The following is a 15,686-nucleotide window of genomic DNA, read 5'->3' as shown; positions in this document are numbered from 1 at the left end:
AAGGAACTGACGAAGAGAAAACACGGCAGAGAGGAGTATTTTTTGAAGACTTTATTGTTTTAACAGTTTGTATCATCTCAGTACACTTTAGATATATTTACAGTACAAATCTTATTTGTGGACAGGGCGTTGTTAGGTTTCTTTTTTTTTTGTGTAAATCCTCCAGAGAAATATGCATATTCACAAAGTTGCCCTGGTTGGGTAGACTGATTGTCGAGGCCGAGGTAAGGACAAGCTTTTCTTAGTTAACTGTGATACAATAAAAATACTAAATCTCGGATCTAAGGCACCGTTCTATCCTATTGTTATAGACAACTTTGAGGGCCGAGAGCAGTCGGCTCCGGGCGAGTCCTCAAAGATGCAGCAGGACCTGGAATAGATACAGTATCTGTTCGAAGCAGCAGCAGCAGCTACAACAGCCACCCAACAGGTGCTACTCATGAGCGGGAAAGGTTTCGGGTGTAGGCGAAGGACTTTTTTTCTTTTCTTCCACGCAGTTTCACACAACTCTCCTTACGAGCCCGCACGGTAAAGCTACTTCATCCTTTAACCACAGCGCCTAATTTGTGCCAGTGCAAAGAGTCTCATGTTTTCTAGATGAATAATGTATGAGAGCTAAAAAAAAAAATAAAATAAAAGAGCAGGCAGCTCTGAGAGACACGGTAAATAATGAAGGACGGTTTCTGGGAGTCTGTTACATTCTGTGAGCTTATTAATCAAAGCTAACATCTAAAGCCCCTAGTCCGTATGTACAGAGAGATTTTAGTGAGCAAGCCAGCAGAGAACAAAGCCGGAAAAAAAAAAAAAAAAAAGGTCCACGATACGTCGTGCTTGGACTAGTCAAGCAAGATCTTAATATAGCTAATGAAAGAGACAGAAAACAGCTGTATTACGTTTGGTGCCTCGTACTACAAAGGAGAAATCGTTGTGACCTGAGCTGATATGCCTACCGACAACATCCGCACATCCTTTGACAGAATATAAAACAGACTTTGATGACATTAAAGCGTCTCAGAGAGGCCTTAAACATGGGTTAGACATGCTGCCGAGGGCTGCAAATGTCACCAAAATATCAAAGTTGTTAAGTCTCTGAGAGGCAAAATTCAGGATCGGGGGGCGAGAGGGATTACAGGGCTGAAGAAAGCTCTCAGGCATACACACAGATACACACATAATATTTTGAGAAACGTATAGTGGGTCCCCACTTGGCCCCTTGTTTTGTCAGAGGACTTCATGTAAATTTTGGGTTTTTTCCAGGTGGCCCAAACGTCAAAGAGTCTAACAGAAACCTAACTTATAGCACAGTCACATACACAGAGACTTCAATTATCCACATCCTGACGCCGCTCCATCCTACGCATGGCTTCATTTGCCTAATACTGATTATATACACAGTACAATAACACTTAAATATATGTAGAAATGTGTTTTTCATATATAAACAAACAGCCAGATTTCTTTAATATTATAAAAAATAGTTGAAATGCATTAGCAGCTAGAGTGTCGGGAATCCTCGAAGAAGGTTAGTGGGGAAGTAAATGTAATGAATTCAAGGATGGATGGATGGATGGAGAGGATGTGTGGGTGAAAGTCGAGCTTGAACCGGATAATTGGAAACCAGATGTTTTGTTTTTTTTTAGTTTCGCTGAAGGTGAACAGCTGAGCGTTCCGAGTTCAGAAATGACGCAGCTCTGAATGAAACTAAAGGACTTCACCTGCGTATCAAGTTACAGTAATGGTTATTCAAACAGAAGTGTTGAAGTGATGCAACCTAAAATGATGTTAGTAAACATAAATTCTATTTACATATGTAAAACATAACAAAAAAAACCCTACATCAAACTTCACTGAACGTATGAATTCACTGCGGTGTTGTCTCGAATCTCAACACTCATCAAAATGTAACAGCTGTGCTCCTGAAGCCCTCTAGTGGCCAAAAGAAGGGAAACACACAGTGAGAGAACCTGGGAGAGACGACCGGTGTGCGTGAGCATGAAAAATGGTGGCTGAAGTGACAGAAAATCGCTAAACTGTGTGCGCGTGTGAGCTTTGAGCACAAGTGTTTTCGCATCAAAAATTCAAAGTCGGGAGAAGAATAGTAAGGCCATATTTGTTGGACGCTACCAAAAAAAAAAAAAAAAAGCAGCCGGTCAAGTAAAATTTAGATGAATCACACATGCGAAAACCTGGTATTTAATTCCCACCCAGCAGAATGTATTAACCCTCCTTTAAGTCACGATATTAACCTCACGTTCACGTCACACAGCCTCGTGTGCATGTGTCCTGGAATATTCTCATATGAGAGAAAAAAACAAAACAAAAAGACTAAACATATGATAACAATAATTACATAACAAAGAAGCCAAAATTAATAAATTACAACAATGCACCCCTGACGAAGACACGACTCTTAAAAAACATCATCAAAATCGGACACAACATAGAAAAAAAAAGGAACTAAACACAAGAGGAAGAGGAAAGAGACCTGGATCGAGCACGTTGAAGGAATAAATGGAATTTCCCTGAAGCATAACGTTCATTTATTTTTTTATATATATATTTATATGTAATTGTAATATATCTGTTTCCTCATCATTTGGGGTGCGAAAGTAGCACTTAGGGTGGTCTTTCCGCTTCACCTTGTGCTCCTTGTCCTCTAGAAGAGGAAGAGGAGAAAGAGGAGGAAGCTGTTCGGAACTGGAGTAAGGAGGAGGAGTAAAGGAGCTCAGCGGGACAGGAACAGGAACGAGTGCAACAGTAAGAGGCTTCTCAGCGATGGCTGCAGCATCAAATCTCTGCAGAGACACAGGAAGAGTTATTTTTGAGAACACAAAGTCAAAACGTGCTCATGGATGAACGAGTGGAACTGACTCCTCACCTGACAGGGCTTCTATGGGTTGATTGGAGGAATGCAGGGGGTTGACGGGGGTTCCCTTGTCCTCGAAGGCTACCCTGGTCGCATCTGAGCCCCCGTCACAGTTAATCAACACCTGGTTACAGTCCTCGGCCTCGATGAGGGGCCGAGTCTTTGAGTGGACGTTGAGGTCGATCAGTTCCTCAAAGCTCCACTGGTTGGATTTACCGTTGAGACCGGACACCAAACCCACCTTGGCGGAGTCCTGCTCGTTCAGGAGATCCGAGCCCTCGACGAGGCGGCCCTTAGGGACCGGACTGCAAAAGCAAAAGAGGTTGAAGAAGAAGATGAGAGGTTAAAAGGCAAATCTCTTACAGCGCAACATCACTTTGTCACAGAACGAGAGAAGTGAGAGGGAAAAATCCACAACAATAAAGGATACAGTCGGTGTTATTTTATATATTTTGACAAAGCCAAAACCAGCAATAGCAAGCAAACTTTTAAAAAGCTGAAGAAGAAAAAAACATTATATATAAAAAAATAATAATTAACTAGGTTTGGTTATTGGCTACATTATGTCTGGCTGTTTCTCACAGAGTAAAAGAAGAAGAGGTGGCAAACTGCGGGAGTGCTAATAAAAAAGATGAAGAAGAAACAAAACCAGCCGTCTTGACATCTATGAGGGGATTAATCTGTGAAAGGGAATCTTTTGCAGTAAACAGGAAGAGGCCGGCAAAGGTTCTTCTTCTCTTCCGCCAAGCGATTTAAACGTTTGTTACATCAGAGCCTATTTGGAACAGCAGTTTTCATCACTCATGAAGTGCAGGGAAGGAAAAGACCACTTTTAATATCTAAAAGTGATTTCTGACCGGGCTGGATGCCATTTTCGTTTTAACAGATGATAAAACAAACTTTGTGAAAGTGATTAGCACACATTTGAAAGGGACAACATGTGGCTGTGTGACCCACTTCTCTTCTTTACTTCAGAGAACACAATGTTCAGCAGTTAATCAGAGTTTTGTCAGCAGAGCTCTGAGCCTTTTCGGTGTGGGTTTCATTATCTTTCTGAAGTTATACCTCACAGCCTGAGTCTCATCTGTGCTTATGCCATTGTTGTTCTCCTTGTCGTCCGTCTCCGGTTTTCCGTTCACACTTCCCAGGGGCTCCTCTCGTCGAACCACCGGCTCGCCGGAGGACAGGCCGCACACGTCTGCATCTCTATCAGCCTCCGGCTCCACCTGGCCTGCAAACAGACACACATTGAGAGTCATGTAAATCCACACACTGAAGTCATTATGTAAAGTTTATGTAAACAAACACAATAATCATGCATTAAAATATCCTCATCTCAAGCCATTAGTGAAAGCTGGAGAATGAGAATGCTTACTCATGGTGTCAGTGTTCATCTCGTCCTCTCCGTCCTCTCCCTCCTCTCCCTCGTCTCCGTCCTCTCCCTCCTCTCCCTCGTCTACATCCTCTCCCTCGTCTCCGTCCTCTCCCTCGTCTTCTTCGTTCTCCTGTGAGCATTTATCGTCATCGCCTCCATCTCTCTGTGCAGGAGGCACAAACAACATGTTAACATACAACAGACACTATAAGACTTGTAGGCTGAACGGCTTTCAGCTCACCTTGTCACCCTGGTCCCCTTTTCTTGTTCTCTTCATTATCTCTTCAATTCTCTGAAGTGGAAGAACAGAGGATATTGACAATAGAGCAGGAGCCAAATAAAAGATAAAAATTGCTCCTTCATCAATCTTTTCCTACCTTCTTCCTCTCCATTCGTTCTTGCTGGTTCTGCTGCATGATGCGGTCCCTCTCCTGACGGACCCTCTCCGCCTCCTCCAGGGCCTTGGCCTCAGCCTCCTCACGTTCCTTCTGGAGCTCCGCCTGCCTCACCGCTTCCTCTTCTGCCAGTCTCACTCGTTCTTCCTCTGCTAGACGAGCGTCTTCCTCTTCTTTAATTTTCCTCTCCTCTGCAAGTTTCTTCTCTTCTTCCACGCGCTTCAGACGAGCCTCCTCTGCTAAACGCTGCTCTTCTTCCTTTCTCAGCCTGAGACGGTTGAAAAACAAAACATTACATCTTGTTCGCTACGCTAGGAACACCAATCATCCTTTAATTCTCATCAAATGGTTAAAGATGGTACCTTTTGTATACTTCATGTATATGCTGTATGTCACATTCACATTGATAATTTCCAACAAATCTTACTTCTCCTCTTCCTCCCTCTGTATCCTGAGCTGCTCCTCTTTCTCCTTCTGCTCTCGCATTAGTCTGCGGTTCTCTGCCAGGATCTTTGCCGCCTCGGCAGCCGAGTTGGTGCCCGTCGAGCCTTTAGAGTCTGACGAGAGGAAAAGACAAATATAGAGATACATTTAGCATTTCATGTTGCATTTACATTCATTGGATGCCGGCTACTCGTGACAGGGAAAGACAGCAGCAGGACAGAGAATAAAGCAGTCTGATACGGAGTTGTGTAACTTTCACATGATCATCTTGTCTTGTTGCCCTTTGGAAGAACTCTCGTTCCAATTATTCTCTGTGAGAAAAATAAATCTCTCGAGTTAGTTAGAATCAAAGATTCCTCTTGGATTAGAGGTGAAAGGTCTCCAAGAAACTGACTGAAGTCCAGTTGCCTACAATATACCACACAGTTAGGTGCTGTAGAACCATTACTAAGCCATTTTATCCTGGAGAGCCTGATTTTCTCCAGCAGATGGCAGCAGGAACAAGCTCAGAACTGCAACAGGATGTGACTCCAGCTGGAACTTAATAGGTCTCCTGCTCCACTGAGATTTATTGCAAACTGAGCTGCTGCCACGTCGGTTTACAGCACACAAACACACACATCTCTGTATGGTCTGTCAATCAAAACAGATAATAGTGCTCTGTTATCTTAAAAGCAAACTGATTGCTCTTTGAAGCAGAACTGAACCATGATCACAGTTTGATTACCGTTTAACACTCATGGTCATGAGTTTTTCTTCATGCTGGAAGCAGCGCTGATAACAGAGTGAGGGAGTTCAAAGGGGAACAGAGCGTGAGCATTTTTTCCGGTTTAATTACAGAAAAAAGGTGATAATGTCAAAAATAAAATTAGAACAATATCTCTAGTTCTTCTAAACAGCTTAAGCAGCTTGTTTTACTAAACAAACTCGTTTTCTGCAATTTTAACAATTCATTGATGGAACACCATTCCTTTTTAGAGCTGTTTGATTTCCTCCCTTTCCAGCCCCTGAGCTCTGTGTGTATGTATGAAATGTGACCAGATGTCTGGACAATGTATACGTGAAGAATGATGAGAAATAAGGCCGACATGGATTAACAATCATTACTAGGTAGAGAGGAAGGGACACCCAATTATTCAAAGATAATTATCTGGAAGGAGACACGACTTTAATCTTTTCTGGGCTTTTAAGTAGGTTTGATCTTGCTTCCATATTATTTATCTAGTTAAGATGAGAAAGATTTCATTTCATTTCATTTTGCCTGGGTTTACTTCCCCCTCTGAAATTGACAGCATATCTCGATGCACCAGTGCAAACATCCTGGTCCCCAGAATAACCATCAGTCTTGGTAAATATTGGACCTGATGAAATTAAAACCAGTCAGCTGTCTATGTTTGTTAAGTCTTCCTTTAATATGGAGCTTTATTACATGATTTGTACTAATATGAAACTCCTTCTCCAGCGAGCTTGAGATATATTTCAATGAAGTACAATGAATAATTTCAGCTGTGAACTGCATTCTGATCACTGAGAGTAGCTCACCATCTTTGTCTTTGGTCTTGCTGGAGTCAGACGACTGTGTAGACACAGCCTGGACAGGACACAGATCCTTGGACTTGGAGTCCCTCTTCCTCAAGGTGGGGGGTCCTGTTGGAGTGAGAGCTGGTTTCTGGATGGGTGGGGGCTTGGCTGATGCAGGCTGGGGGGATGGGGGACGTTGTTTCATTGCACCAGGTGAGGGCGGGCGTGTCTTGGAATTTTGCCTGTGAGAAGATATTGTGTTTTATAGTTAAAGTTGTTTGAGAGTTTGGCTGTAGCTTTTTCTTTTTTATTTAAGTTAAGGAAAGGTTTAGGGCTTACTTTGATGCTGCTGGGGAGGGGGTCCTCTTTGGGGCTGGATTGGGAGCTGGAGATGGTGAACGGTTTCGTCCCAGGGGAGAAGACGGGGAGGCGGGACGCTGCGCTCCAGGCGATAAATGCTTGTCCTTCTGTAGAGGTAAAGAAGTAATTCATGACTACCACGTAACTCACAATAAAACCCTTACAAACACCTATTTACCTATTAAAATATGTCGATGTTGATTTAAATACCTTTGCGTCATAAACAAAACAGTTGTAAATCATGTAACTAAGTGGTATTTATATAAAAAAAGATCAGTCCACAAACATAATAATGTCTCACTACAGCCTGTTGGTCTCCACTAGAGCTGCTGAATTTTGAATATGGCGAGTGAAATATCCAAATATCCAAATATCAGAAGCTGGTTTTTGATAACGTGAAAAAAGTCTGACAAAACAACATCACAATGAGGTTCTGTAGTGTTGCAGAGATGCCCAGGGCTACAGATCTTGTTCATCAGATGACAAAAAACGTGATTGTTTGGTACAAACCCCCAAAAATCTTACATCATTTATGATTCTACCGATGATCATTCCCACCAATCATGAATCATAAATGTTTAATCTTTTATCTGTCCACAGAATCACAATATGACAATTTAATCATATTATGCAGCCAAAGTCTAAGTCAGTGTTTTCCAAACATTTTGGCGAGTGACTCTGGAAAATGAAGAAGAGGGTTTACTGTAGTCTCTCATCACAGCACATGGCTTTGATATGGACATGAATTGTCCTTGAAGACCTTAAAAACAAACTGAAGGAAACAAATTATTATTCCTTCTCAGTTCAAATTATTCCTTCTCAAACTTAAGAATGACCTAATTTGAACTCAAAAAATTCTTCTGGGGTCCGGCGAAAATTATGGACACAACTCCGATTGACACATGAGAGATTAAATATTCTCCTGAAACTGATGAAAAATAACACCTAATTGAACTTTATCAGGTCTGATCACTGTGATCATAAACATTTTCTGGTATTTTTTTGGGTAAATCTTTACATTTGCACAAAATCAGGAGCTTGTGTTTAAGAAAAAAGAAAAGAAAATGAAACCTCAAAATCCTTAAAGAAATAAATGAAAGGTACCTATTATATAAAAGAGGAGCTGTAACTAAATTGAAAATACACCATGTAACTCCTTTTTAAGCTGCCGTCCTCTGTGTTTCAGTTTCACACGGCTTTTCAGACAGTGACGCAATGCTGGTGTGATGGCGGCCATGGGTCAGGTTTTAATTCATCTATTTTTAATGTCCACGTGCTGCGTTTGGCTCTATGAACACGACTGCACAAGGTCAACCATGTGACACTCAGGCAGACACAAATATACATTACTGTCCCACCTCAAGCCAAGTAAGTTGATTTAATACTGTACATTTTAAAAAGAAGAAATTGCTTTGCCATTATGAATAACTCTATCAACTTTGGTCACAGCGTGGTAATCATTCTCTTGTGAGGACGGGAAGGTAAAAACAAGGACAGTAAACAGGCGACTGGTATACAGTTTCTCAACAGGGATGAGTCATTCATTTCCTGTATATGTCAGTATAAAATTGGAGCAGTATATGTGTCTTTGTATCAAAGAGAGGTGGAGTTCTTAAAAGACATACACAGCAGTAACAGCCATGAATTGCACGACACTGACGACACCAAACATCTCAGAATATCCAATCATGTCACTTATAATCATTTGTAAAAAGAAATATCCAAGTTCAGGCAGCCCGACTCAGCTGGCTTGAAAGACACAATTTATCTGAGGTGTGATGCAATGCGATAAGCTGTGAATTTCAATTATCTCCCCACCAAATCTGTGCATGTGGAGGGGAGAAGACAATGGAATGATGAGGACAGTCAAAAGGCTTTTGACATTCGGCCCCAGGGTGAAGGGTGGGGTCTGCTTTGCATGGCCTGATCTGCCCATAATCAGGCTACTGCTGATCTCTTTGTCTCAGGCTCTGACAATGAGTCCCTTCACAGCCACAGAGGAGGCTGAAGACAGGCAGGTTATGAGAGACAGCCAGGCCACTATGAGACATCAAATAACACTATCTAAGACCCCAGTTAAAGAAAGCAGTGAGTAGGATAAAATGATGGCGATATAAGAGAGTGAGCAGCAAATGTCAAAGAACAGCTGGAGGAACAACATTTTCCTATGGTTAGCATCCTGCAGAAGTACTTTGACAGGCAAATGCAGCCGGATACGTGCATATAAATCAGAGCCTTTGGTACCATCTACAGATTCCTCTTAGTGAAAGCATTTCAATGCACGAAAGCATGCATTTGTTCTCACTACACAAGACCTGCTATTCAGACGGATTAGGGAAAAGGTATCCCTCTCGTCCACTGCAGTCAGGGCAGCAATGATTAATCGTTTACTTGTCAACTATCAAGTTAATCAGCTAATAATTTGATCACCAAACAATCAATTTGAGTATTTTTTTATGACCAAAAAAAGGACAGAGTTCTCTGTGACTACTTTCTGATTTCTTTTCTCCTCTTTGACAGTAAACTGAATGTCTTCAGGTTAAAAAATACGACATCTGACGACATCATCTTGGGCTTTTGGAAACACTGGTCCAAAAGTATTCAAAAATGGTGAAAAATGTAGATCAAACAACTGGCCGAATGATTGAGAAAATAACTGACAGATAACAGATTAGACAATAAAAAGAAATGTTACTTGGAGCTTGAAGTGCTGCCAACAATTAAATCATGTATGAGTTGCTTCCATGTGTTTTCTTCCATTAACTGTCCCATAAAAATAAAAGCAAAATATTGCTGCTACCAAAGGTTTCACACGGTTTTACAAACACAGAACTTTTTTCTAGCAATTTTATTCTACTGTATAATACTGTAAAGAGACAATTTATAGCCCTACATCCAAGGTACTCCATTAGTTAATGCAAGCTAGCTTACGGACACAGGGCTGCATTATTACCTCACATGGTGAACTGATTTATTGGTACATCGGTACCAGCTAACATCTGCCTTGTTGACTGCTATCGACAAATAAGATTACATTCACTGGTCATGGAGGACAATCTTTATTAATTTTGTCCCATCAACTTTGTGGTGGCACATTCATGAACTACTGGCTGACACCTGGCAAGGCAAGGCAAGGTTGTTTCATACATTTTCTACTTTTTCTAGGCTGAATGACTTTAAAACAGTTCAGTTAATTTTTCCAAATGAGTGTGTCAAAGTTTCTCTGACACAAAAAAAGGGTAAATAAATTTGGAACAACAAAATCAACAGTCGGCCCAGAATTCTAAAACTGGTGCATCTGGATTATTGACGGTTAAAACAAACTGACAACCCGGGTATATCTGCGCACCTAGTCCTGGTTAACTGTGCCAAGGCATGACTGAGTGAACCCAATGAATGAAACATGATCAGACTGTTGTCACTCCCTTCCTCTTCCAGTACTGTCACGAGCAAACAGACCACTCCGTGAAACAGATTCACACTGTCGACTACCTCATGTAATGCGGATTTTCACACATGTATGTTAAGTTTCTGTACTTGCAGAGCCATATAAGAAACGCTTATTCAACGTGGCTACAAAAAGGCAACTTAAGGGTAAGAGAACAGGGAGACCATTCATCTATCTGCAATGAAAGCTTTCACTTCAGTTGATCATAACAACATCATACTTTTTCAGATTCTCTGTAGGCCAGTGGGGTTAGTCACATGAACGTCAAGAGGTGTTCTCACCATTGAAGGGTCGAGAGCTCCGTCGGCCGACACAGAGGTGGTCATGCCGCTCTTCTGCCGGTCGATGCTGCGGCTGCGCACGGGTCCACGCGGTGGGTGCAGGGGACTGGCAGAGGCTGAGCGAGGACACAGGTGACACTCTGGTAAAGGACACAGTCATCGCAGGGCCAGGGGAGCACAACCAATGGGAGGGGTGATAAGCGGCCGTGTTGGGCAGCAAAGCAGCAAAAGAGCGAATGAACCAAAGAGAATAAAGAGAGTGGAGGGAAAGAGAGAGGGAGAGTAAGAGAGAGAGAGGAAGGGAGGGCAGATGATGGTTGAAAGAAATGCAGGAGAGGATTTTTGTGAGGGGATAAGAGCACAAAAAAAGCGATTTGTTAGATTAGGCAGGCAATGGCTTGATTTGTGAAGCTTGTTTGGGCTGGAGATTACCGGAGCAGCAGAGGGCAACAATCTCACAGAAACCCCGACACTCCACAGGTAGCAAAAGCCTCAACATGAACAAACCCGGAAGCATCACCGCACAGCACAGACTACACAAAAACCTACCACCAACACAGCACAACACACACTGACAGTGCACACATGTACCACACAGATTTATTAGTACACTAAACACACATTGATATTGATAGTGTTGTTTCTTGTGTTCAGTTGCTGTCTTTGAGTACTTCCTGCCATCATACTGTAACTCTCTAGTTCGTTGTGGTTTCATGACTAAGGCTTTCTCTATCAGGGTGTTTACAAGTAACAGACACTAACATTTTATGCATGTTTACACCACCTCTTGATCTTTTTTACTTGACTATGAATGGATTTTCCTTTATTGAAATAATTGTGAATTGGTGATCATCTTCACAGAATTGACTTCATTATTGTTTTTCTAATATATTATCAAGGGGAGTTTGCTTCCATTTTCAGTAATTAGTAAGTATGTCACCATGGCTGAAATGTCTGTTCTGCGGAGCAATACCACAAATTTGCACTCCTACCTGAATTTTTTCGCTAACAAATATGTTCTGTGATGGAAAGAAAATATTTGTTTCTTTACAAAAACTAATGTGAATCTAATATGTCTTGGTCCCATTTTCACAGTTTTAGGCATATTTTTTGATGATTATGAAGTTAATATTGTGAGTCTCAATTATTTCAGAAAGCATCATCAATTTGAGATTTTCATGTTGTTCAATGCTTATTTTCAACAAAATCTAAGACAGATTTTTGAATGAAAAATACTTTTCAGAATGATTGTAGATAAGTATAAAGCTAAGTAATATATGTGGTACTGTGCAGAGGTAGGTTCTATCATTAATCTACATTTTGCCAACAGGTGGGTGCAAGTATAAAGTTAAAAAGACAGCATTAGGTTCAGTGGTTCAGTGGTAGGTTTAAATATGTTTACATCAGAAACATGGACACCATTGGATAAAAATAAAATTAAAAGATGGATAAATTAAATTAGATAAAGTGTTTATACCAGTCAAGGCTGTTTAAATTCAAATTTAAGACTATGTAATGACTTTAAAGCTTTAAAAAAGGACCTGCAGACACCATGCATATATCTAAATTCTATGAAAATAGGATGATTGATGAGGACATTCTCAATAACTATAAACCTGGAATGACAATGGGTGACGAGCGCTGTCCTTAGCACTGAGATTAAGTGCAACCTTTAGTTGGTAAGGAGAGTAAATACTGTTGTCCACCGGCTATGAGCTTGCTGTGTCAGATTGAGGGATTAGCCAAGATAATCCTGAGACCTGGAGAACTCTCCCTGCCACAGCCTGAACACAAATGTGCCCTGTAATTCATTCAGACTGCATACTGAGCAGCTACAGTATGGTGGCTAACTACAAAAATGTACCCTGCCACTGCTGTTGCTGTAGAAAAAGGCAATGTGTCATGTTTCTACTGTGTCTATACTTAGCAGAAGATCTATAGTCACTAATGGGTTTGTAATGGCCGGTCAATAAACACCACAACCTAAAACCAACACGAGGAATCCAGTCGCAGCTTTTGAGTGAGTCAGTGCTTTACAGTATGGTTCTTTAAAAAAAGAGTCAACAAGAAAAATGGGGCATTCATCGGTGTGTGCCAGGAGATTCATTATGGGTGCCTATGCTGCTTTATGTGCTGTAAATCCCACTCATCGGAGCATAAAAACATAAAAAGTTAAAACAGTTTACTGAATATTTAAAGCATGCAAGTCATTCAGAGAGACATAAAACCTCACCTAGTTGGCTTCAGAGTGTATTTTACTGAAACGAGTCTGTCGAAAATCTCGTGCAAGAAGGGAGGCATACTGAATCTGATTAGTGCGACTTCAATATTCACTGAAAATGCCAGTAATTACCATGTCAGCACTGTGTATTGGTGCTCAGCAATCTGGCCGAACTACCAGAACACATGTGATAGCACAACAGTCTGATTCTGACGTAACAAGAACCAACAGGTAAGCAGCTTAGAGCAAATCTCCCAGCATGGACTCTGAGGCTCCTCAGATGCAGAGAAATGCTCGCAGCCAAGTCAGCACACAACAGCCAATTGTGTCAGACCTGAAAGTGCATGTGAGCTGGAGCCGTTTGTGTCTGTCAATATTTACCATGTAACCATGATCTCTCACATGAGTGTACTTTGCTGCAAATAACTACTGTACATAACATAACATAAGACAAACAGCTGATCATTACAATAGCGGCTTTTAAACACGGGGAGCTGTGCAGGGACTTCTGTAATTCCACCACCACAAAGAGACCACCATTCACTATGACTGTTCCAACAAGGTAGGGCAAAAGGATGAGATCAGATCTAGTGAAGGAAAGGGATTGGGCTGACTTTCTACTAATAAAAAATAAGGGTAAGTAGGGAGGACCACGCTCTCTGCGTAGCCCTCCTTCCTCTCTGTCAGGGTCTCCGAATCGGAGGTTACCTGGAGCATCTCTTCCTTCAGCTGACAGGGCGGCGGCGCTCTTGCTCCTAGCTAGAGATGCCTGGGTGGGGGTGAGCAGGCGACTAAGGACCCCTCCGTCCACAGTGCCGGCCGGTGGCCTGTGAGCTACACGGCCGAAAAAATCACCCGAAGAAAAGAGGAGAACAGAAAGGCCGAGAAGGAGAAAGTGGATGAGAATGGGGGATGAAGGCAAAACAAAGAGGAGGGAGGGGAGGATCAGTTAAATTTAGAAAGGTCACCATGTGATTTAACCAGCAGAAGAGAATCAACATCAACAACTGAAGGTTAAGTCCCAATAATCTTACATGGGCTCCTTATTAACTGTCTTTATCCTGTTATCTTTCAGTGACATTCGAAAAAATAAGGAGAGTCATTAAAGACAGCAAGGAAAGGACACCATGGAAGAGTGCTGAGACTGATTGTCTGGTTACTGAAAATCATTAGTCAAAGTAGAAAATGAGGTCAAATCAATGGTTCCTTGGGGTACAGGGAGGTTTGCTGATGGGAAAAAAACGAAACATTAGTGAACTTTGAAGACAGCAGAGGAACACTATTGGGTAGAAAGATGAGAAGTGAAAGAACCCAAAGACTGAGGCCTCATTCAGACCAAATCAAGCGTTGTGGTGAAAACACCAGTCCTCCCATTCTTTTTGACTAGTGTGTTTAAGACTGAGGCAGTGCGGATGGCTGAGATTAAAACAACAACAAAAAAAAAAACTGCAGCAGCCCTGAGATGAAAGGTAAACACAGAATCAACGATGGCCAATCATAGGTTGGCAATCAAGGGTCAACAGTATCATTGGTCAACCGGTTTACACTAAATTTATAAAATGACAATACAAATTTAACCAGCTACTATAATACACATTATGGAAGCTTTTCATGCTTTCTAACTAGCGCTGGTTGACATGATATATTTGGTGTCAGGGTGAAAAAGATACTGTTATTTCTTCCAAAAGGAAACACATTCACAATCATTCAAACTTCAACCAAATTGCTCAGTTTCCTCAAACAACATCGTGCTCCCAGTGGGCTGAAACAGCATGTGAGGAGAAATATTCAGCAAACTTGTTCTAAATGGGAAAAGCCTCTATGTAAGATTTGCTGAATGCTGGAAACTGGTCGCTATCCAGGCCGAGTTTACAGACCAAATGATGGTGGTGTCATCCCACACCGCAGATCAACCCTGCACTTATTGTCGAAACGCCTGATTTGGGCTGAATGAGGCCTAGAAGTGACAGAGCAAGTGACTGTGACCAGGCAGAAGTTCTTTAGATTCTGCAGTGCAAACTTATTTTATGGTTAAGTTAAAGAAAGTGCAAATTTGATAATACAGAGGCGGACTATAACAGTCAGTACTGAACAATTCAGCATATTACAAAAGCACTACAGTGAACTCTTGATTTCACTGCAGAAACAAAGAGCTCCTGCCTCCATGAAATGGAAAAATCAATAATTCCCAATTTATGCCGTTGTTGCTACCGAGGCCACAAAGAAGCATCGATACGAGAAGAAGGGAAAAAGTGATGAAGGTTTGATTTTGCCACATGTCTCTACAGTAAATGCTCGTTCTTCAAAATGAGAGCACACAGTCACAGTTCCCTTTGGAGCCCCTCACTGAGAAGACATCTGTTGCAGACAGACTTGTTTGTTGTTAGCTGATGAGTGCTAACTCCTGGAGCATGGCAGCACAGCTCGCTGCTCTGCACCCAGGTATTAAGATGGGTGATTAGTTTGAGATAAGTTTAAAACTATTAAAACAACGATGTGGGTTAAAAAAAAAAAAACTTTAAGAAAATCTTCTTTTGGTGATGAGCAGTGCCAAGTCAGTAGTTGTATTATTGCCTAGGTTAACCACACAGAACAAACATGAATACAGAACAGTGACATTTTTAACTCCTCATCTGCACGAAGAGGCCAGCTACAGGACGAACAAAAGCATTGGTGGTTAATGGCAATACACAGACTGCAGTCAGCTGCCGTGGTCATTTCTGTGCTCTGGGGGTGCTACGGTGGGATGGCACTGACACACACCACACTGAAGCA

The 15,686-nt window shown here is 41.7% G+C and overlaps 1 protein-coding gene across 14 annotated transcripts in view; it reads right to left on the bottom strand.

Annotated features, from left to right (window-relative positions):
- Positions 1 to 36: 36 nt before the first annotated feature.
- Positions 37 to 15,686, bottom strand: part of map7d3 (MAP7 domain containing 3) — a 30,104-nt gene continuing 14,454 nt past the window's right edge. For 5 of the 14 annotated variants that reach the window (XM_030395695.1, XM_030395699.1, XM_030395698.1 and 2 more), the window contains 11 exons: positions 13,620 to 13,745; positions 10,691 to 10,830; positions 6,941 to 7,068; positions 6,623 to 6,843; positions 5,064 to 5,193; positions 4,619 to 4,904; positions 4,483 to 4,533; positions 4,242 to 4,404; positions 3,932 to 4,097; positions 2,879 to 3,171; positions 37 to 2,795 (listed from right to left, as the gene is read on the bottom strand). In XM_030395695.1, coding sequence (XP_030251555.1) covers positions 2,788 to 2,795; positions 2,879 to 3,171; positions 3,932 to 4,097; positions 4,242 to 4,404; positions 4,483 to 4,533; positions 4,619 to 4,904; positions 5,064 to 5,193; positions 6,623 to 6,843; positions 6,941 to 7,068; positions 10,691 to 10,830; positions 13,620 to 13,745 — 1,712 coding nt within the window. In that variant the 3' untranslated portion in view covers positions 37 to 2,787. The remainder of the gene's footprint in view (positions 2,796 to 2,878; positions 3,172 to 3,931; positions 4,098 to 4,241; positions 4,405 to 4,482; positions 4,534 to 4,618; positions 4,905 to 5,063; positions 5,194 to 6,622; positions 6,844 to 6,940; positions 7,069 to 10,690; positions 10,831 to 13,619; positions 13,746 to 15,686) is intronic. The other 9 variants (XM_030395700.1, XM_030395702.1, XM_030395706.1 and 6 more) reach the window with 4 other exon arrangements.

This window comes from Sparus aurata, chromosome 18 (assembly GCF_900880675.1).
Source record: "Sparus aurata chromosome 18, fSpaAur1.1, whole genome shotgun sequence".
Classification (NCBI taxonomy): domain Eukaryota; kingdom Metazoa; phylum Chordata; class Actinopteri; order Spariformes; family Sparidae; genus Sparus; species Sparus aurata.
Note: the sequence above shows the minus strand (reverse complement) of the source record. Positions and strands in the feature narration are given on the sequence as shown.